The sequence below is a fragment of the Setaria viridis genome, chromosome 9, assembly GCF_005286985.2.
Source record: "Setaria viridis chromosome 9, Setaria_viridis_v4.0, whole genome shotgun sequence".
In the NCBI taxonomy this organism is placed as follows: Eukaryota; Viridiplantae; Streptophyta; class Magnoliopsida; order Poales; family Poaceae; genus Setaria; species Setaria viridis.
In genome coordinates, this window is record NC_048271.2 from 30,975,823 (window position 1) to 30,998,398 (window position 22,576).

Sequence of the window (22,576 nt, forward strand, 5' to 3'; positions counted from 1 at the left end):
TTAGCTTCTTTTTTCCAACACAGGTGATGATTCCCTACACATCAGTTTTGAAACACGGCTTCTTTTGGGCCGGGGAGAGCATTCATTAGCAACCAGCAAATTCGGCGCCAAACGTTAGCAGAACTCTCTCATCTGCAACCACTCCACGTACCAGGTCACCGTTCGATATGCACACACCTATATATAGCAAGCATTGGCTCTCCTAGCTCTCCACCCATCCTCAACCACTTCAGACGTAACAGGTAGCAAGGTGGCAAGCTCGACTTGTTCTGCAAGCAGCATGGGATCGACGACACCACAAAGACTTCTCGGCGTTTGCGCCGTGCTGATGGCGATAGCCGTCGCTAATGGTGCCTCTGGCGAGGTGGCGTCTGTTGTCATCGGCCTGGCCAAATGTGCCGACTGTACGAGGAAGAACATGAAGGCTGAGGCGGCTTTCAAGGGTAGACAGATATAGAATTGGCAAAGTTTTGCAATCATGCTTAATCCTGGTCGTATTTTTATGTCTTTTTGGCACCTTAATCTCAGGCCTTAAGGTGGCGATCAAGTGCAAGGACGGCAATGGTGAGTACACGAGCAAGGCTGTCGGCGAGCTCCAAAGCTCTGGTGCTTTCAGCGTCCCTGTCTCCGTCGACCTCCACGGCGCCGACTGCCTCGCACAGCTCCACAGTGCCGCGGGCACGCCATGCCCGGGACAGGAGCCATCCAGGATCACGCCGCTGGCAAATGGCAGCTTTGTAGCCATCCCCGCCGGGAATATGCAAGTGCAACAACCGTCAGCGGTGTGCGCATCCGTGACAATCTGCGGCCCGATCGACCCGATCATAAGGCGTTTCTTCGACCACTTCCACAAGAAGCCTGTGCCGCCGAAGCCCCAGCCAGGGCCCAAGCCATCGACGAACAGCAGCTCACCGGCACCCTCGGCCGGCTCCCCAACTCCGGGCATCCACAACTTGTTCGAACACTTCCACAAGAAGACTGTGCCACCACAACCTAAGCTAGTGCCCAAGCCGCAGCCAGCAGGAGGAGCGCCGTCCTCTAACACAACACCGTCTGTGTCACCGACTCCGATCTACCACCCTCCGGCCAAGCATTGAATCCGTTATGTTTGCCCCTGAGCTGCATGCATATGGTAATCTTGCGTGACGTTGCTGCACTACTCATTATTTGCAGCAGAATAATGGTTATATTACAAGTGTGACTTGTGAGACCTTTCTTTTTACCAAGAAACAAGTGTGAGACTGGAGTCATATGCATGGATTCTTTTTTAATTTCATCTACAAAAGGTGTCTTAATTTATTAAGAATTGGGAGACATGGCATATGTAATGTTTTCTGTAATGAGTGGAATCTATACCAATGCAAGAAGTGTGCTTTACAGTTTGATTATCTTTTCTGCTGTTCATGTATGTTTATGGCTTTAAGCTTAGTTGACAGTTCCATTGCAAGCTATTGAATTCGATCATCCTCACAAGAATGTACAGCCGACGCTTTATCGTTGATGATGTTTAGCTAGTTATTGAATTTCTTCAAAGAAAGACAAGCGAATCACATGTATATAACATCATGCCATGTCATATTCGACTAATCATGTGACGTCTCCATCCTGGAGAATAAATGTCCTCGAGAATATCTTGATAAAACTCCTGTGGAATTAATGTGCTTGGAATGGTGTTTGATTATTACCCCTCTGGGTCAAGCAGTTTCAGCGGACATATCTACAGCTTGCCGAAGAACTGTAACTGTGAGCAACAATAAAAGAGGTGATTAGGGAATTGTAGACTAGCAAAAGTCTCTTGACATTAATTTAAGCAGCAAATAGAAGATCATATGGTACAACGTACCTGCTCTTATTAAATGTGCGTTCATTGTTACACTGTACACTGTCCCTTTACACGCCAGCTAACCATGCATAAGCTTTTGACACAGGCAAGTACTACACTTTTTGCTAATGCATAAGTTAGGCTAGGCAACCCATAAGGTAGCCCAACAACAATTTTGAGATTTTTTTACTCTTTTATCTAAAATTTAAAAATAACATGTGCTGAGCTAAAACTTTAGAATAATCTTTTCTGTCCTTGTAGCATGTATCGCATACATGCATTGACATGATAACACTACTATAGAAATGATTTGTAGGGGCGCTACATTTTTTTCAAGTGTCATAAACATGATTGTTGCGTAACCATGATTTATGACGCTCGATTGATGAAAACTCTCCCTCATTAATCGAGCATCATAAACCACGACTAGTGACATTCTTTATTTCGGTGTGTCATTGTATCTATGGCGCCTATGAAATCGTCAACAAAAACATCATAAATTGGCTCCTATTGTTTCGTGGCATGACAATTGTGAGAAATTGTTTCGTTATAAAATGAATTTGGCCCATTTGTTGTTGGGTTGAGCCCAAATTTGTTCCTACAAGTCAATGTTGTTCCGACAGTCCAAAATTGATTCCAGTAGGTCCATTTTTTGTTAGGTCGAGTCCAAATTTAGTCCTACAGGGCCATGTTGTTCCGATAGCCCAATATTGATTCTGGTAGGTCTATTTTTTGTTGGGTCGAGCTCAAAAGTTGTGCATATTATTTGCGGCCCTTTTAGCCCCGATTTATGAATGAAATACACCTTTGCCAAATTATATGTGGGCTAAGCCCACTTAAGGCAAACATAAATTAAACTAATTGGACCTACCAAATAATTGATTTCATTTCAATTCCGCTCCGGTTGACAAATTAATAAGCACAACACACATTTTTGTATACAACAAAACAAATTGTTATTCCCCGTAGAGACAACCACTACCATATTATTTATCACAGATCATAAATTATTACAAGATAACTGTCTCACAAAGAATAGAGATTAACAAAGCTGCATCAAGATCATAAGCTCAAGAGACAAAGTAGAGCATTAATCTTAACCTCTAACAGAGGTTAGCAGTTGATGAAGGAGTGCTTAAGTATCTTGTGCTACCTTCTTCAAGTTATCAATCTTGGCTGACTGCAATTTGAGAGTTCATTCTTCAAGGTAGCTAACTCTTGTTGGTGAGCAAGAAACCATTGTCAAAGTTGTAACCCCATTTTATTTGTCAGTGTCAACTTGCTACTCATGAACACTACCCCATAAGGATTTGGTAGAGCTTCTTGAGTACTCCATTGCCTCATCAGGTTCTTCTTTTGCAACAAGCAACATTGATTTGAGAACTTCCATCTAGCAACAATGGATCCGAAATAATATTGTGATCTTGTAATTTATTTAAACTAAGAATAGAAGGAACATCAATAATCATCATGTGTTTAGTTCGTTACCCAGGAGCGACTATAGATGTTGACCCTCTAGCTGGCTGAAACAAGATATAGTCAAACTTCAGTTGATGCATTTGTTTAAGTATAAATTAAGAACAGACAAATAAACAAGCATAAGAAAATGTGGCAAAGTTTGAGTCATATGCAAACTAAAACAATTTCATCTATTAAGTTCTACAAACCACATAAATAATTTTACTTGGCATAAAAATAATTATTGGAAAAGGTGAAAGATAAAGGGGATCTGCTGGAGCAGTAAATTTTCACCAACTCTCCCAATAGGGTACAATAGATCTAGATTCCCCAATCTAATTACAATATTGAAAGCAAAAGAGTACGGGGAAGCAATCTAATAATTTCAGCAATTATGTTATACAAATCACATAAATAATTTGACTTGGCACAAAAATAATTATTGGAAAAGGTGAAAGATGAAGGGGATATGTTGGAGCAGTATTTGTTCACCAACTCTCGCAATAGGGTGCAGCAGATCCACATTCCCCAATCCAACTACAATATTGAAAGCCAATGAGCATAGGGAAGCAATCTAATAATTGAATTTTCCAATATGGGGAGGAGACCGCTAACATGACAAACATGAAGAGAAGGAGGTGCCAAATGCAGCCTCGATGGAGCAGCCCAGGCATGCGCCACTTCCTCGGACTTTTTCGCATGTACTTGAGCATGGCAGCCACCGGTGGTAGCCTCAGGGAAGCAGCCGGAGCAACGACCTCAAACCATCTCACAGCTTCAAGCCCATCACCGAGGAAGCCCGCCGCTTGTTACCAAGGTAGCCCGCCGCAAGTCGCCAAGGTAGCCCGTCGCCAGTCCAGCTTGATGACACTACCTAGGTCGCACTTGGTGCCGCCGTTGCAGATCTACTAGGGCTATTCAGCAGGAATAGAAGAGCGCAGAGGTGTACACTTTACCCATACTTTCCAATTAGCTCATACCTTCGTGAAAGGCGGTACTGACCTACGAGATCCATACCCGCCCATGCCTTTTTCTAGGCAACATTCCCTAGGTCTATCCACGAATATGCTGGGGTCCAAATAGGGGCGACTATCATCTGCTACGTGGATACACGAATATGCTGGGGTCCAAATAGGGGCGACTATCATCTGCTACGTGGATATGAACCTGGGAAAATGTGCACAAAGTAAAAAAGGCCTCTGCCCTCAGGGTCTTCGACCCTCTCAATCAACCCGTGCCGACTAGACCTGGGACTATGCGAAGGTCCTACTCCAGCATGTCCGTTGCCCACCGTGGCCCCTTGGGATGGATTTCTAGGTTAGAAACAAGAATAAGTCTAGGGATGGTATAAGAAATTCTTAAGCTACACCGCAGAGCAAGCAATACAGTGCAACTATCAAGAAGAAGCCAAGATAAACCCAACCTCTCTTTCTAAATCTTGAATCTCGAGGATGAGATTCCCTTAAGTGGGGTAGATCCGTAACATCCCACCTTTTTTAGAGCATTTAAAAATATGAACTTTTTTAAAAAAAATTCTTTAAATTAAGCATATTCTCTCTTTCCCTAAATATTCAAAATCCTTTTCACAAATAAAGCTTGCATTAACCTACATACGTATTGCAGTTGGCTGCTCCTTTAGCACCTTCCTTCTGAATCTTAGTAATGGAATTCCAAACCTTTCCTTCTCCAAACCCCACAAATAATATTCAAAATACATTTGAATATTAATTACATCCAAAACCATATAAATTCCCACCTCAGCTTAGTCAAACATCCCTAAAGTAGGGATCCATCCAAAATCCCATTTTTATGCCCTACCCTAGCCCACCTCTCAAATCCTAGCCAAATTTGAGGACCATTTCAAATTTGACTTACAAAACCCCATCAAACAAATGGAAAACCCTTCAAGCGCCCATCTCCTCCCGCACGCGCATCCACGCGCGGCCCAATCGTGAAGCCGGCCCAGCCTATCTGCCCAGCCCAGCTCGCCCGCGGCCTGGAACTATGGCCCAGCACGAGCTAGCCTAGAATTTTTTTTATTTTTTATTTTAGTATTTTGCAAAAATATATGGTCTAACAAAAAAATTGCAAATCTAGACCTATATCGCCGTTTGAAACGGTGAAAAGTGTACTGTAGCAAGATAACGCCGTTTGAACCGGCGGTAACTTCCCACCTCTCAGGAGTACACTTTCAAAAAATCATAACTAATTCATATGACTTTGGATGGAGATAAACTTTATATAAAAATTGTAAATATCGATGAGATCTACAACTTTGTAGTTTAATTTTTTTTTCATTTTGTATCATCTTGGTGCTCAAATAATGAACACAAGTTTCAAATTTAAAATTCAAATTTTAGATTTGAAACTAGGCAGCACACATTCAAAAAATCATAACTAATTTATATGAACTCGGATGAAGATAAGTTTTATATAAAAATTGAAGCTCTCGACGAGATATACAACTTTGTAGTTTAAACTGTTTCATTTTGTACCATCTTGGTGGTCAAATTATTTGAGTACCAAGATGGCACCAAATAAAAAAGTTTGAACTACATAGTTGTAGGTCTCATCGAGATTTACAATTTTCATATAAAGTTTATCTGCATCCGAGTTCATATAAATTAGTTATGATTTTTTTGGAAGTGTACTCTTGATTTTCTAAAAGTGTATTGCCGAGAGGAGGGAAGTTACCGCCGATTCAACTGGCGGTAGCTTGCTATAGTGCACCTTCCGCCATTTCAAATGGTGGTATAGGTCTAGATTTGTAATTTTTTTGTTAGGCCATATATTTTTGCAATATACTAAAATAAAAAATAAAAAAAAACCGCTAGCCCACCTCCCATCTGCTCACGTCGTGCTGACGCCATAGCGCCACCACCGCCGCCACCCTCTCCTAGCACCGCCACCATGCCCTTCGCCACTCGCCAGAGTTACCAAGCTACCGCGATTAATCACGTTGGCACCTTCCTCTCCCCTGGTTCCTCACCCCTAGGCCACCTTTACCCCCAAGCAACATCCCCTCCTTTGCACCGATGCCACCTCACCCTATCTCACTGCCAGCCACCAACAATGCCACCGCTAGCCTCCCTCCCGCCGCCGTCGTATGCCACCTCACCTAGCACCGCCTGCAGATGCATTTCCCCCTCTCCCTCTCGCTCGCTTCACACCCATAGAAGCTCCTCCCCTCTTCCTTATCCTCCAATGCCACCTCACCCCGCCGTTGGCATATCCTTGCCACCACCATTAATGGCATGGCAGAGCCTTCTCCCCACGCCAGCCTCATCCACCCACCCTTCCTTCACCGCCAAGGAAAGCTCCGAAGACGTGGCCACACCACTGCTCACCCCTCCCCCTATAAATAGCAGCCCTCACCTCCTCCCGAGCTCCCCACACCCAAGGTCGGGCTGTGCCACTATCCCCTAGCAGCCGCGACCACCCAAGCCACTGCCTCCCCTCTCTGCCCTCTAGAATGAGTCCCTCACCTCCTTCTCTTTCACCTGGTACCCTTGGCTTAGCCCCTAGGGAACCGAAGCTCCCCTCCTCTAAGCTCTAGTGCTGCCTCTCCTTTCTCCCATGGCGGTCTAGAGTCTGGACCCGAGGTGGAAGAAGATTGAGGCGCCGTTGCTTTGGTACCGCTCCATCCCACCCCCCCTCTCTCATTGTGCCAACAGGACCCACCCAGGGGTGACTGGGTCACCCCCCTTCCGTCACCACAATCCCCAAACTAGCGCCACCTCTCTCCCTGGGCATGCTCTAGTGGACGAAAGGCCCATGCTGCGCTGCTCCACCAGTCCATGACGCCGGTCCACCAAACAGTAGCAGCCGCAACCCCACCCCATGCGCCAGCCCCAACCAAAATGCTATGCGCACCCGGCCATGTGTACACCAATATCTACTTAGAGCCCTTCCTCTTATCCAAAAATTCCCAATTATTTACCAAACATACTAGAAATTATTCTAAACCTAGCCATGCCTTCCTTTTCCATAGATCATTCCATATGAGCCCTTTTCCAAAATACTCTCCTCTCGCATAAGAAAGCTGTAACAACCTAGATTAACTCAACCGAGTTTAATCTTAAGACAAATCCCCTAATCCGGTTGACTCAGCCTTTCGTGAGCTAAGTCTGGTTTTCAGCCCAACCTAGCACCTTAGGGAGGGTTTATCTTTGGAAAGTTGAGTAGAACGCCAAGAAAACTCTTTATAGAAGTTGGAGAATGAAGTCCCTGCTCTAACTTTGTTAATTGGACCTTAATCCAATTCACCTCCGAAGATCCCCAAATCTGCAGCTCAAATCAGCCCCGACCCCTGAAACCCAGCAAACCGTCGTTTTCTCTAAGTCCCGAAACCAGTGTTCCTTTGAATTTTGGAGCCTTGGATCCCCAAATCCACTGCATTTTTCGACTCGGTTTGATTACAAGAGTTGGGCCTTGGCCTGAGTACTACAACTCTTGTTATGGGAGTCAAAGTGGTGAAGATTGGAAATTGACCCAGAAAAAGGATCCCACGGATCTCTTGGACCAAGCGCGCTAGAGCGCGCGTGCGCCTTGTTTCAAAGCGCCGCCGCCGCATGGCATAACCTCACCGGCGAGCGCCGCCTCACCCAGTCGTTGGCCGCGACAACATGGATCAGCGCGCCTATTTCCCAATCACGCGCAGAAGCGCCCTGCAGACTTTTTCGCCCCGTCTCGTCTCGCCCGAGACCTCGCCGGCCACGCCAGGTGCCCTGCCACCGCTGCGACCAAAGATTGGCCACTGCCGCGCCAGTACCGCCTCGCCTCCCGTGCGCATCGCCTCGCTAGGATCCCCGGCCGGGCACCCCAACACCTTCCAGCCTTTCCGTCATACCTCAGTCGCGCTGCCCACGTGCACACCCCGCAACGATACCGTCTTCGCCAACCACCGCACAGGCAGTGACAACTCCCTTTCCCCTGCCTCGACAGTCGTGTGCCGCGGCAGAGCTGCTAGTCCGCGCATGCTTACGTCGTGTTGCTGGCCCTGTCACCTCGCCTGCAGTGCCCCTCCCTCCCTCCTGTTCGCCAATACCGAGTCACCGCAACCAATCCGGCGCTTGACGCGACTAGACACACGCTCGACCTCACCAATCCTTCCGCCCGGCAAAACCGCGCTTGCCTAGCACTGTCTTCCCTGCCCAATGACCGAAGAATCCTGTCCCCGGAGCTCCGCTTCGCTGGCCAATGGAGACGCCGACCAATCGCCACCGCGGCAGAGCACTCCATTCTCTCTCGATCTTATCCTCGCGCCGCTCGAACTCATTCACTTCCATGCAGCTATAAAAGGGGTACCGAAGCCTCTTACCGGAGTTCCCTTTGCCACCACCACCCTTGCCGCCCTTGCTTGCTTGTTCTTCTCCAGCGCACTCGTCGCCGCACACTCCTCTGCTTCACGCGCCAGTGCTGCCGCCTGAGCTCTCTGTGGAGCTCCCCTTCCGCCCAACACCCCCAGCTGCTTCGCCTTCCTTCGCGCTGTGCTAGAGCTTGCTCGTTGCCCACAAGAAGCGTCGCCGCCGCCGGAACACCGCCGGACCTCGCCGCCGCCCGAAACTTAGCGCCTTTCGTCATTCCGCCTGAGCTTGCTTCTTCTCGACCCCAAGTTTTTGTCAGTAGGACCAAAGGTGAGCTACCGACCCCTTCCAGCTCGCCCGACCCTGTTCGTTTTGCCTGACCCTATCCGTTTCGCCCGACCCTATCTGTTTCACCCGACCCCTGTCTGCCTCGCCCGAGGGCTTGGCTGTATCCTTTTCTTATAACTGAGGGTATCTGTGTAAAATTTTAGGGACTTCTCTGTGTTAAGTCTGAGGACCCTGGTACAGTTATTCCTCAGGTCTAAGGGTCAGATCGTAAGTTTTCCCGGTCTGACTCTTTATCTTGTTCTAAATCAACAAAAGCTTGGGAAATTCATCATAAATCGAGGAAAATTAGAAAAATATGAAATCATTTGGGTTCGAATAATGTTTCTGAGTACAATCCAATAAAGAAGGTTTCACACTTTTCCTATAGTTTTGCTACAGTTTTTTGGCTAAATCCTTGCAAGTGTTGTTGAAATAACCGTCTAAGTGTTTTAACCCTTGCATTTGCATTCCATGTACAGCTAAACCTCGCTCACGGCACGTATGAGCTGCACCCGGTGCCAGAAGACGAAGTTGTAGCCGAGCTGCCGCCTGCAGGAGCTGAAGCCGAGAGCGCTGAAGACCAGTTCGCTTCCACTCCGCTCGAAGGCAAGCCCCAGAGCATAACCCAATTTTTCTAAACTTGCGCATGTCTTTATTTGTATGTATGTGCATTTACGTTATAGGAGTTGTTTGAAACCATAGATGCATGACTTAGTTCCCTTGATCTGAACACTAGTATGATAGGCTGAGTAGTTGCAGTGCTTAACTGGACTCGGTAAAAGTCGAGTGATTCCCTGTCACTCGCGAGTTATAGGAGTTGCTTGTTCTCCTTTGTCACCACTATAAGGACGATGGACGGGGCAGGGCCTTGTGAACTATTTTGCTGGTCGGTGGATTGCCCCGTCTGTCTACATGAAATTGATTAAGGTCGGAAAGTGTTGGTGTTCGTGATCAAGTGTTTGAAAGTACTAATCTCATACCTAGTATGGGATGGGGAAGCCTAGTACCTGGTTGAACTAGGGCGTGGCTTATACCCTTGCTATCCTTGGAACGAGGTTCCCATGGTTCATCATGTGGGTGCAAGTGTGGTCACAATACGGCAAGAGATCGGGACTGTGGAGCATTGCATGCCAAGGGAAGTTTGGACCTGACACGCGCCTGGGAATTGATAGGGACGGCTGACACAGCAAGCGACCCTCTGTGGTGCGTGGATGTCGTGAGATTAGGTTCGCCATGCATGGTTAAGAAATTCGAATCGATTCGTCTGCCTCTCACAGTTTGGGACTGCTTGATCGTTATGCTACACTGAGTAAAGATGGAACAGGATGATGATATTAATCTTGATGCTGGTTCTTTAAATTATTTGGAAACTATGTTTGCTTAGCATAAGTTGGTAATGTAGATTGGTTAATGAACTTAGAATCTGAGCTAAAATATTGAAAGTAAGGACATATTGTAGTCGCTTTTGGCAAAACAAACCCCTCAGCCAAAGAGCCTTGCATGTCTAGAAGGTGGTGGAGTAGTTTTCCCACCAGTCGGTTAAGTCTTGTTGAGCGCAGTCGCTTAGCCTTGCTTGTGGCACATCTTTCAGGTGTTGTCGAAGTTCCTGAGTTTGCTGTTTTTGGCACTTGGCCTCCCCAGCTCTCGCCTGGGTGGACGGTCGAGTGGGATCCCTCCTCGGACGACGAGGATAGGGATCAGTGATGTCATGATCAGCCTCATCAGTGACATCCAACCCCGGCGCTAGCCTTCGTGGTTTATCTTTTCCGCTGCTTATGAACTCTGTAAAACTTTGATTTTCGAACCAGTGTTGTAACAAATTGATGTACTTGTTTAAGTTGGATGATCTGTTGTATTCTCTGGAACCACTCACCTTCATGTGAGCTTTGCTATTTCGGTCCTGTGTAGTGGTTTTATCGGATGAAATCCGACGGACTGCCGAGTTAACTTGATTAAAGTATATGATCACGTGTCAGGCGACTTAATTGTGCTTTAGCTAAGTTAATCCAGATGGTTCCACCACAAAAACCCTTTACAGTGTACACCAAATGTCACCTTTCTATATTAAGGTCTTAAGAGCCCCAACCTCTTAGGAAAAATGTCGTACCGCCTCCACCCACAACCATGCCCTAACCCATAGGTGCCGAACCAGATCGAAGTCAAGTGCACCATGCGGCCTTTAGCCACTATTACCCGTGACTATAGCAGCACCCAGCTGGCTATTCCTCGCTATCCTGTAATCGTCGCTAACCCCTATCACTGCCACGCGTATGCCTGTTCTTGTACCAGCCCGTCTATTGCCATGTGTGCTATCCTCTAGCACCGGGACAAAGTGGTGTCCATCATACAAGCTCTCTGGCTTTTGTTTCACTTGAGCTTGCCTGACTGAGTCTGTCGCCATATGTACTATGCCCTAGTGCCGGGACAGACCAACAGTCGCACAAGCTCTCAAGTGTCATTCCACAAATCCCTAGTGACCCCTTAAGGATCTACTCCAAGCCTCTGGTCCATCCTGCCATGCAGTCGTTGTGGTGCCCAAGTTAAAACCCCAAATATCATCCTAACCTAGTCGTTATAATACCCAACCAAAACCCTAATCTTAAACCCCATCTAGCCATAGTGCTGGCCATCCAAATCTCAAATTATCATCCAAACCCAGCAGTTATACTGCCTTTCCAAAACCCTAGGAAAATGCGCTCATAATTTCTTAGAATTCTTTTAGAAATCTAACCATTCTATCCATTAATTATTTAGAAACTTATTTCTAAATAATTAATAAACCATTTATCCTTTCTTCTGGGAATTCACCATTAAAAGTCAGGTAATTCCCAGAACATCCATCCTCCTCCTTTCATCCCATTTCTTAGATATTTGATTGATGTATTTTTAGAATTGATTGTTATTTTATATGCCTATAACGCCGATTGATGACCAGGCTCCACCCTGAAGCCGAGGATCTAGAAGGATGAGAAGTCAAGACCCTGGTCGACCTAAGAAATGTTAAGGAAGCGTCAATGAAAGAAAGTCCTAGCACCAACCTCCTTGATCATATTTCATCTTATGTTTTTAGAAATAATAAAAATCTACCAAGATAATAATTTGACCTGCATGTTCTATAAAGTTATAGGAACAACCCACCTCTATTCACTCTCTCACCTTAACATGAAGCCATTTCTAGCCCAAAATCCCATTAATGACCCCGATCACGACTAGATCGATGACCGAGCATCATTTAGAAATATAATTCTTTAGGAATATCATAATCATTATGTTTTAGTAATTTAGATGAGAGTTTAAGTAAACAATCAACCAATTAAAGAGTTAGACCCCTTTAAGGACATGATAAGGAAGTAAGGGGACAGCTTCGGTAGAGGATGCTATCCCAAAAGCTTACTTCGGTCGCATAAGGACCGGCTCAGGGAAAGTCTCTCTAGTGAAATGTGTGACCATATATGCTAAAAAGGTACAGCCTACGGGAGTGCCTGTTTATGTGAGGCTTTGATTCACACCCCGCTAGCTGAACATCGAAATCTATCCCAAGGGGCCATGGTGGGCAACAGAGATGCTGGAGCAGGAGCTTCGCATAGTCCCAGGTCTGGTCGACACGGGTTAACTGATAGGGTCCGAGACCCTGAGGGCAGAGGCCTTGCTTACTTTCTGCACATTTTTCCGGGTTCATATCCGCATAGCGGATGATAGTCACCCCTATTTAGACCCCAGCATATCCGTGGATGGACTTAGGGAATGCTGCCTAGAAATATGCATGGGCAGGTATGGATCTTGTAGGCTAGTACCACCTTTCACGAAGGTATGGGCTGATTGGGGTTTAGGGTAGACCTCTGCGCAGAGTCATAATCTATCTAGATAGCCGAGGCTCACGGTTACGAGCTACACACCTCTGCGCAGAGTCATAATTTATCTAGATAGCCAAGGCTCACGGTTACGATCTCACATAATTAAAGTTTCCGTCAATTAGCAATCATAACTTAGGGATGGTGAGTAAGGCCCTACAGTGGTTAACTTAAATGTCGAGGTCCTTTTCATCACATCAAGTCTTGTATTGGGGGGTATAAAGGAAGCACCATACATGTGCCTGCCTCATCTGGGCATTACGCACGAGCACACGACCCTTGCATGAATGGTCGGACAAAAATTTATCCTTGCGGTGGCACGGAGTTCCTTCTATAGTTTTACTTTTTGGTTATTAGGCCTATTAGTTTGTGATGAGATATGGAAATTTAATTAATTTAAATCGTAATTACGACATGAGACGTGGTAGCTCTCAATACGTATGCCTTATTAGCTACTGTAAAAAAAATACATACAGTTTGAGCTAGGGTTTTGCCTCTCTCCAGAATCCTTTCATCTTTGTGGGGGAGGACTAATAAGGTTTTCAGAAGCACTCCACACTTCTGCTCAAATTCATCACGATGCCTTATCCTTCCCTTTACATGGACCCCCACACTATTTCATTATCTTCACCACTGGTTGCTGCAACCCGTCTTCAAGAACACCATCAACATCAATGCATCTACACAGCCATGGCTTCGATGTCTTTTAACGTTCAGTATGTGTGTCTTGTTGTGAACCACCCAGTCAATCATATTTTCTAAGACAATGATGATGATCGATGTTGTTGTTGGTTGTTCCCTAGCTAGTCTGTTAAAAACTTGCATGCTAGTTTTTGTGGTAGTCATGTTTTATCTTTGGAATTTAGTTTTGCAATTGCCTAATTATTTAACAATGTAACCACATGTACCACAAGAAGACGATAGAGAGTTTTTTTAGATCACGGAAAAGATTATATTTACTGCTACAAAACAAATTATTCCAACACCATTTTCCACGCCAGTTGAAAAAAACCAGCGGTGATATATTTTCACTACAGGGTTGAAGGTAGGCGGTAGTATCAGACAACCGAGCTAGTAGTCAAAACTGTGAAGCTGAATCAGCAGTGTCGCTCATTGCGAGCGCTGCTGGCGCGCGATGGGGCCAAGGTGTGAGATGTGCTGCCGTGGGATGGGGCCACGTGCAGGAGCCACGGCGCACATGCACGTCTGCGTGAGCTTTTTTGTCCCTTTTTCTTCTCTATTTTTTCCATTCAATCTTTTTTTATACTATTCAAACTCATGTAAAATATTTTTGATGTACAATTCATGTGCATAAAATGTCTAACAACATTCTTGCAGATGTTGTGGCAAACGTTGTACGCCTAAGTTATGCACGTCATGAAAAACTACGCTATAAAATTATCACATAACAAGTTATTAGACTAGACAAGCATATGTATAAATTGTGTGTATAAGTTACCTTGTAAAACTGGAAATTCGAAATTGTCCTTTTCAAAGTTGTATGTAAAAGTTATTCGCATAAATTATGCAGGCTATTAATATTGTGCTAACAAATTATCCGGTAAGATTTTTTTCAGTAACGTTATGAGTTATAGTTATATGCATAAATTATGACATTTCAAAAATAAAAAGTTGCGTGAATTAAATTTTTTCAAAAAGGGAAAGTTCGGATGGAGTGGAGCAGTTGTCAGAAAATAGTTAGCTGGGTTAGCTGCTAGAGCGCGCCTGTTAGCATGGCTAAGTGAAAACCATTATCATAGCCAGTTTGTGTCTCGAGCCATGCGGATTGTCACCGCCGTCCCGTGCATCGAACTGGTGAGTACCAAACCAAATAAAAGCTAAAGTATATATAAACCCCCCTCCCCTCTTCTTCCCCGCGAGCTCCACCCTTCTTTCACCATTGTTGCAGCCGTTTATCTCCAAATTACTCGTGGAGGATCCTGATTTTTGAAGGATGGACATTTTAGGCTGCAAGGCAGAGGGACAATTGCCGAGAAATCAGTATGTGCTGATGACCTTATTGCTTTCAGGCAAGCACATTTTGTTATCCTTCCACAAACCGGTCGTAGTTTCACCATATCAATATGCACCGGCAGTAACTAGAATCACAAAACAGTGGCAAAGGAAGTAGCATGGCTCGCGAAACAGCACATAGAAAACTTTGACAGCTGGTTACAAGATTAATTGTTTGATGGGTGTTGATACCAGTTCTCGTTACCTAGATCTATTGGCCATGGGACCACCCGATACAGTGTTGAAGCCATTTACACTAGAAAACGAGACAAAATAGTGTGAACCACTAAAAAATAGTGGATTGGAAATCCAAAGTTCCAACTTTCAAGGACAGGCTGAATCTCTCAAGGATCTCACAAACACCGTGTACCCAATCATGACCAGGTCCTAATTGTAAATTTATTGCAAGCTAATAACTTTGGATTTACTGCCCATAATTCTTGTATTTATGTAATAGTTTAATCTTCATCCTCAGGTGATCAACCATCCCAGATGGTGCAAACTCATGTTGTATTGCAAAATCATTTCTAGTCTTCTGGATCCAACTACTGCTGCATTTAATTAGACACTTCAGATACAACATCTCGCCTCGTCCGGTGTGTCGCAAGCATCCAAATTAAAGGAATCACAGTAGCCATATTGTGCAAGCAACAGCTAATCTACTTGAATTGGTGTGCATGAGTGCATCCATGTGAATGGTAAATGAGAAGACGAGTAACTATTGTTCTCAAATATACAAGCACTATTTTCTATTTATTTAACAAAATCAAAGGATAGAAAAGCTAGTTACTGTTAAAGAAAGACCTACGTGCACTGTGTAACTTATCTTTAGAAACCACTTGCTCCATCAATTCATACCAATACTTCTTGGGACCAATTTGTCCAGTCTGTACATTAAACCAGTACAGCTTGAGGTACTACAAGTTAATGTGTGCATACTCGAGGCCCACTTTCTAGATCTGATGCTGGCCGGCAAAAGGTAGGGTATTTTTCTACCGTTATCCGCAGTAGGATCCCGGTAACATCTGTACTTCATTCTTTATGAAGCTCGTCCTTGCAGTACCAAATTCGCCAGTTCACGTGTCTTCAAGATTTGAATTAAACCAACACCTCTTTCTTGCAAGTACAAAGCAAAGATCTACGCGAACATACCATACAAAATTACTAAAGTACAGGCTAGATGATAATAATAATAAATAATTAAAAGAACAAAAAGAATCTAATGAATCAAGTATGGTGAACCATCCATACTGTACTATTTTGTAGAATTCCATTGTTCCAAATAACTGATCGGGAGGTTAGGGATCAGTTGCTCCACGCATGCATTTACTGTATACCGGCAGTAGAATTTACTCCGGTCCATCAAGTGGACCATGTATCCAGCGCATGTCGCTGTGTTATTCCTGCTGCAGAAGCGCATGGCAGTAGTTGCAGCAGCTAACTGGCACAGGTATGCATCCATCCATCCATGTGCTCGCGCACGTACGAACATATCTACTGAGATGCGTGTATGCGCTGCCACGGAATAAATGTAGATCGCCAAGGCGATCAGAAATTGAATTCAGCTTGATCCGGACGGCGTGGATTCGATTAATGTCACATCTACATTACCGGCGCCGCTGCTGCGTGCCTGCCTTGCATATGCGGTTTGCCCGCGCGCTCTGCCATGGAGCTGCATGCCGAGCTGTGCGTGATCAATGCGGGCGCGCCTATAAAAGCCATGTAGCGCGAGGTTGATCTCTCCACCACACACACAGCTACCATACCAAGTAAGCCTTCGACTAGCTAGCAGCACCATGGCAGGAAGGGTGCTCCTCGGCGTCTGCGCCGCGCTAATGGCGATCGCTGTCGCTAGCGCTGCGGAGGGCCAGGTGGCGTCGGTCGTCGTCGGCCTGGCCAGGTGCGCCGACTGCACCAGGAAGAACATGAAGGCCGAGACGGCTTTCAAAGGTACGCCAGTAATTAACGTGCGGGCATGCGTGCGTAGCTAGTGCAATACAGTTCCATGGTGAAGTTGTTGGGACGGCCAGGGTTTCCTGCACCGGCAAGAAATGGGGAACCTAAATTCACATTGAATTTCAAATGGAAATCTTGAATATATACAAACCATAACGAGCAAAAAAATCGCTAGTATTGCCGTTGACACCGTTAGAATATATATATATATATATATGTCTAAGCAAATATATATATATATATATATATATATATATATATATATATATATATATATATATATATGTCTAAGCAAAACTGGCAGGACCCTTGACTTCTTTCCAGCTTCAGTAAACTGTGTCTCGTTGTCCACAGGTCTTCAGGTGGCGATCAAGTGCAAGGACACCAACGGCGAGTACGAGACCAAGGCCGTCAGCGAGCTCCAGAGCTCCGGAGCCTTCAGCGTCCCCCTCGCCGCCGACCTCCACGGCGCCGACTGCCACGCGCAGCTCCACAGCGCCGCGAACGCGCCCTGCCCCGGCCAGGAGCCCTCCAGGATCGCGCCCATGTCTGGCGGCACCTTCGTCGCCATCCCCGGCAAGACGCACTACCCGTCCGCGGAGTGCGCGTCCGCGTTCCTCTGCGCCCCGATCAAGAAGCACTTCCTCGACCATTTCCACAAGAAGCCAGTGCCGGAGTACCACCCCGTTCCTGAGCACAAGCCAGCGCCGGTGTACCACCCTCCCACACCAGAGTACCACCCCCCGACGCCGGAATACCACCCTCCTACCCCGGTGTACGGGCAGCCAAAGCCAACTCCGATCTACCATCCTCCTGCTGAGCACTGAATAAATCATTCCCGTGAGTCCAGCATATTTTGCCACGGACGGCGCAGCTGGGACGGCATGCATGAGGCTTGCGATTAGTTATTTATATTGGTACTTATGTCTTATTACTAGTGCACGAAGGGAGAATAAATGTTGAGTAGTTGTGAGGTTGTACTTGTGATCGTTGTTTAGCTTTTAATTAAAAGCGGGATGCGTATCTTGTTTCTTCGTCAGTGTAAGCGACTTGTTCGTCCGTCCTCGTTATATGTGAAATTAGCAATCGCTTTGTTTTAAATGTCAATGGATTACAATAACCTTTCTGCGGCTAGAACCCTCTTCAAAGAAGATGATGCACGGTGTGCTCCTTTATATGAATGAATAATAATTAAATTGTTCAAGATAAAGTAAGCTATTTGTCTGTCATAATATTGCTTGCTAAAAGAACTATGTTAAATCGACAATATTCCAAGCAACAGAACAAATTGTTCTGATAAGTTATCAAAATGTTATAATCCTATCCTTCCCCGACCAAAAAAAAAAGAGTAAGTCAATGTTGCAGAAAAAGAAACTTGATGTTCTAGAAAAAGCACATGAAAAAATTTCATTTTGCCAACTTGATACAATGAAAATGTGGAAATGATGGCGAGCAATTTAAATACCAAGAGAGTTATTCTCCAATTTGCTTAAACTGGCACACCTATGCTGTCCACCATTCAAATACACCCCCACAGGTGCCTCTTAAGCACAAGCCAGCGGCAGCGTACATCCCCACAACGGAATATAATACCACCCCTCCCACGCCTGAATACCACCCTCCCACGCCGGAGTACCACCCTCCCACAGTCCCACTCCGGTGTGCAGGCCACTGAATATATCTCTCCTCCCATGAGTTCAGCATCTTGTACCACAGTCGTCAGAGCTGGAACGGAATGAACAAGGGTCGCGTTAGACCGTTAGTTATTAATTTGGTGTGTGTTAGTACTGTAGTTGTGAGGTTGTACTGGGTAATCGTTGTTTTTCTTTTGATCGGAGCTGATTGTGTATCTTGTTTCTCTCTTCATTAATAGTTTAACCGACCCGTTCCTCCGCCCTCGTTCTATGTGAAATTAGTTTATTCTCTGTTTTTTAATGTCAATATATTCATCTTTTCGTTAGAACCTCTAATAAGAAGGTGATGCATGGTGTGCTGCTTTATTCGAAATCAAATAATGTTTAATATCCTAATTAGCAACACACGTACGGCATCCATGCTTTACGTTTCATCGTCCTCAAATATATGTGACTTTCACCACTATTCTTTTTTAATATAGTTTTTTGAATTAATAATTGTCCTGATATTCTAATGTATTTTTCGTGAAGTTAACTACTAGTAAAAATATATCATATGCATTACTAATCAAACATGGGTGCATGATGTGTTAGCCTGCGTGACGTCATGGCAGAGGATCCTGCTGTGTGGTGACCGTTTTTAGAAAGGGTTGGATTTTTATTGATAAATCACTTTTACATCCAAGCCCCTCAACGGGTATCCCTGAAAGAAGATAAAATTAGACATAAGTCCATTATAGGAGCATCCAGTGCCTCCCATCGTCGCCGACCTTCGCTACCGCAACCTAGTTCTCCTCCATCTCCCGCAACAAAGAAGATGACCTAGAATGAAGCTTCTGGCCAATTCCTGGTTCGATGAAGAGTCTTCAAATTTTAAGCCCATCAGCAGCACATCGTGCTTTTCAACTGTTGAACATCCTGGGCAAACCCTACTTTCACTGGAAACATACGCCAGTCACATCACCGGCAAGCTCTGGCCAACAAGCAACAATCCCACAAAGGGGATCCCTTGGAAGTTAAGTCGATTCTTAACCTCCGAGGGAAACCTCCTTGGAGGAACAAAATCCCGGTGAACACGCCACCGGTAAAAGCACCAAGTCTCCTTCGAACAACAACCATATTGTAGGTCACGGATTCGGCATCGCCATTGATGAGAAGGCCACAGACAAACCAAAGTACATAAAAGATTGGAGCATCGACGCGTAAGAAGAAAACGAAGAAAAATTCGCCGATGCCAAACCTCCTACAGATGATGATAGTGTCGCTGTGCTCATCCCGCTCATGGACCACCACCAGAACCCGCCCACCATCGACATAGCCGACGCCAAAGAAGCTCGGGAAAATCTCCAACCCTAACCCAAACCTACACGAACATAAGCTTAAAAACAAGGGTATATACAACGACCATCGATTCTGCGACTCCTCCCCATCTCTGGCGCAAGGTGGCCTCCGGAGATGAGATGGAATCGACGGAATTGGAACTTGCCTGGGAGTCACTCGTGATTTACTGTAGCTTGGGGAAAGAAGTATCGAGACCGCAGTGAACGATTAGAAAATTGATGCTGATCAGAGGATCATGGCAGACGGAGCCACAAATGGGCCTGTTCTTGGACTATGCAAGTTTTGTTCTCTTTTTCATTCTTTTGGGCTTATTTTTCTTAGTTTCTGTCAACCAATCTCCGCTTATCTCAGAATTTCTATTTTCAACAGATAGAAAAATATTAAAATGGATTCCTTAGATACGGATAGCTACATTTATTGTAAATAAATAAAAATGTTCCATGCAAATAGAAATTGAATGTTCTTGAAAAATCACAAGAAATGTTACGTCATTGCTTCCAATGGAAATTATGAAATAAACATGCTGCTAAAACATGGAAACGATGGTGGAAAACTATAAATACGAGGTGGTACAAATATTTGTACTTCAACTGTGTTCCAAATGAAGAATAAATTGTTCAAAATCAAATATGTTATTTGGCTGTCATAATTTTTTTGCTAAGAGAATTATGTAAAATTGATAATTGTAACCCAGTATTTTACAGTTCGAGCTGGGTCGACAAAAAAACCCGATTTTTTTAAACCTAAAACTAGCACCTAGGCCCGTTGATTAACTCTATCAAGCTAGCAAATTTGGACCCTAAGTCGGGTCTGGCTCAGACCGGACCGCCCACTATTTTTTAGTAGGACAATAATTTATTTTAAAGCTGTTCTAATTTTTTCCAACAACCTGCAAAAACAACGCAAAGACCTGCCCTAAATATGCTTCGAGCTATGCTTAGCCCGCACATTATCGGCTTGGTTCACGATGAAGGTAGGGGCATCACTCCACTGTGAGCCAGTGACTCCATCTCACGTGGATCATGTCCATGAAACTAGCACTCGGGTGGAAAGGTTAGGTGGTGCTATGGTTCACTGAATGGCACGACGAGGGCAGCTATGGGTTTAGGATGGCGAGATGAACCAGGATGAGGCTCAAGGCTGCGGCTTTCATTGGTGGTCAGGTAGACACGTAGTGGCACCTATGCCCGACATGGCAAAATAATGTTGACACATAAATGGAGACCTAGTTTAGATGAATCAAGAACCCATTGCAGGATGGACATGGCTCAAGCGCTCCTCTGCTGGGCCAGAGGAGGGTCCTTGCCATAGGGCACCTGTGGGTTTGCACGGTGGCGCTTCGATCATGTGAACATGCCGTGCGCATGCATGTCTGTGCGACAAGATCATGCACGGCGAAGCGACAAGCATGGGGTAATTTCAATGGCTTGACATGTCCTACGCCGGCATGAAGGCATGACCATAGGTAGGCACTTGCGAAAGAGGCTGAATAACAGCTCACCTAAGGGCTCCTCAGTGACAAAGTGAGGAAGGTAGGGTTAGGGTCGTGGTGTGGCAACGTGGGCAGGCTTAGTGTAGGTGAAGTCGTGAAGGTATGGACAAGGCAACTGTCACGAGCGGCTTTATGCCTTAGGTGATGGATGGCTCCTTTGCAGGTTGATGGCTCTTGTTGTCATTGTTGATCCATGTGTTGCAGCCTTGGTATTATTACCTTAAGCTCCACCTCCTCTCCTCCTCGACCTCCCTCTCCTTCTATATGGGTTGGTGGTGGCGGCGGATGGGAAAACCTCAAGGTTAGCTCTGGTTTGGAGGTCCGCGGCCTCAGGGTTTTATAGGCAAAGGTTGGCCTCAGGTTCTCGACGTGTGACAGTGAACTTCATGGTGCAAAGGGTACAAGGATGTTTTCGATAAGCACCAACATAATGGGTGGCTAGCCATGCACCACGGTGTGGGGTCCTAGTGTGGGTGAGTGTGACAAGGCAAGATGTTTCCCGTGCAATCGTCTTGTGCCGAACAAAAGAAGGTGAGGCGGGGTGCTAACTTGGCGTCAAAGTGGAGAAAATGAGAAAAGGTAGTGTTGGCGTGACAAGGGATTTATGGTCCGACTTGGGCTAGCTCGGGCTGGTTTAGGGAGATTTGTTTAGGTAGGTTGTTTAGTTAGCAGGCCGGATATGTTGGGTTCCGGCCCAAGTTATTTTAAACTAGATTTGGGGTTTAACCAATTCTAATTTGAATTAAATTCAAGCTTGAAAGGCACTCAAAAAATGCAAACAAATTCAATTAAAATCTAATTCAAGCATGCAACCTATGGACACATATTTAATGGGCACTTTAGTTTACTAGGAATTTTATAAAGGAGAACTACTTTTTAAGAGGCAAAAGAGTTCATGAACCATAACAAACACGAAAAATTTTGACGATCCAAATTTTTGCACATATAACATATACCACAAAATCGTGGGATGTTACAATAATGCTCCAAAAAAACCTAGCAAATTGTTCTAGTAAGTAAATCAAGAGGTTATAATCCCAGTTTCAAAAAAATGCGGAAACGACGTCGGACAATTAAAACACCAAGAGAGAGTTGCCATGCAGTTGGTTTTCAATTTGCTTGTGCTGGCCCACGTACGCTGGTATGACATCTTCTTTATCTAGAAATAAAAATTGAGATTTGGTCTACTTGCACTAATATTGTATATGTAACAGCAGTGAGACATATAGTAGCTTGTCATATAGTTAAACTTTCCTGCCTATGTAGAAACTTGAAAAGAAATTGAAGCTGGGCCACACAGGACTCGGTCAGTGAGGAAACAGCAAGAAAAGTGAACGGAAGTTTTGAACCTTTAGGATTACTCAACGTTGTACAGG

At 45.0% G+C, this 22,576-nt stretch overlaps 2 protein-coding genes across 2 annotated transcripts; both read left to right on the plus strand.

The window, feature by feature from the left end:
• Window positions 1-201: 201 nt before the first annotated feature.
• Window positions 202-1,388, plus strand: LOC117840109 (uncharacterized). Its single transcript, XM_034720566.2, has 2 exons — window positions 202-443; window positions 529-1,388. Exons 1-2 carry the CDS (start codon window positions 281-283, stop codon window positions 1,095-1,097), a joined length of 732 nt encoding a protein of 243 aa, XP_034576457.1. The 5' UTR covers window positions 202-280; the 3' UTR covers window positions 1,098-1,388.
• A 15,123-nt stretch (window positions 1,389-16,511) lies between these two features.
• LOC117840110 (proline-rich protein 2) lies at window positions 16,512-17,834 on the plus strand. Its single transcript, XM_034720567.2, has 2 exons — window positions 16,512-16,727; window positions 17,088-17,834. The coding sequence occupies exons 1-2, from the start codon at window positions 16,574-16,576 to the stop codon at window positions 17,558-17,560; spliced, it is 627 nt and encodes a 208-aa protein (XP_034576458.1). The 5' UTR covers window positions 16,512-16,573; the 3' UTR covers window positions 17,561-17,834.
• The last annotated feature ends 4,742 nt before the right edge of the window (window positions 17,835-22,576 follow it).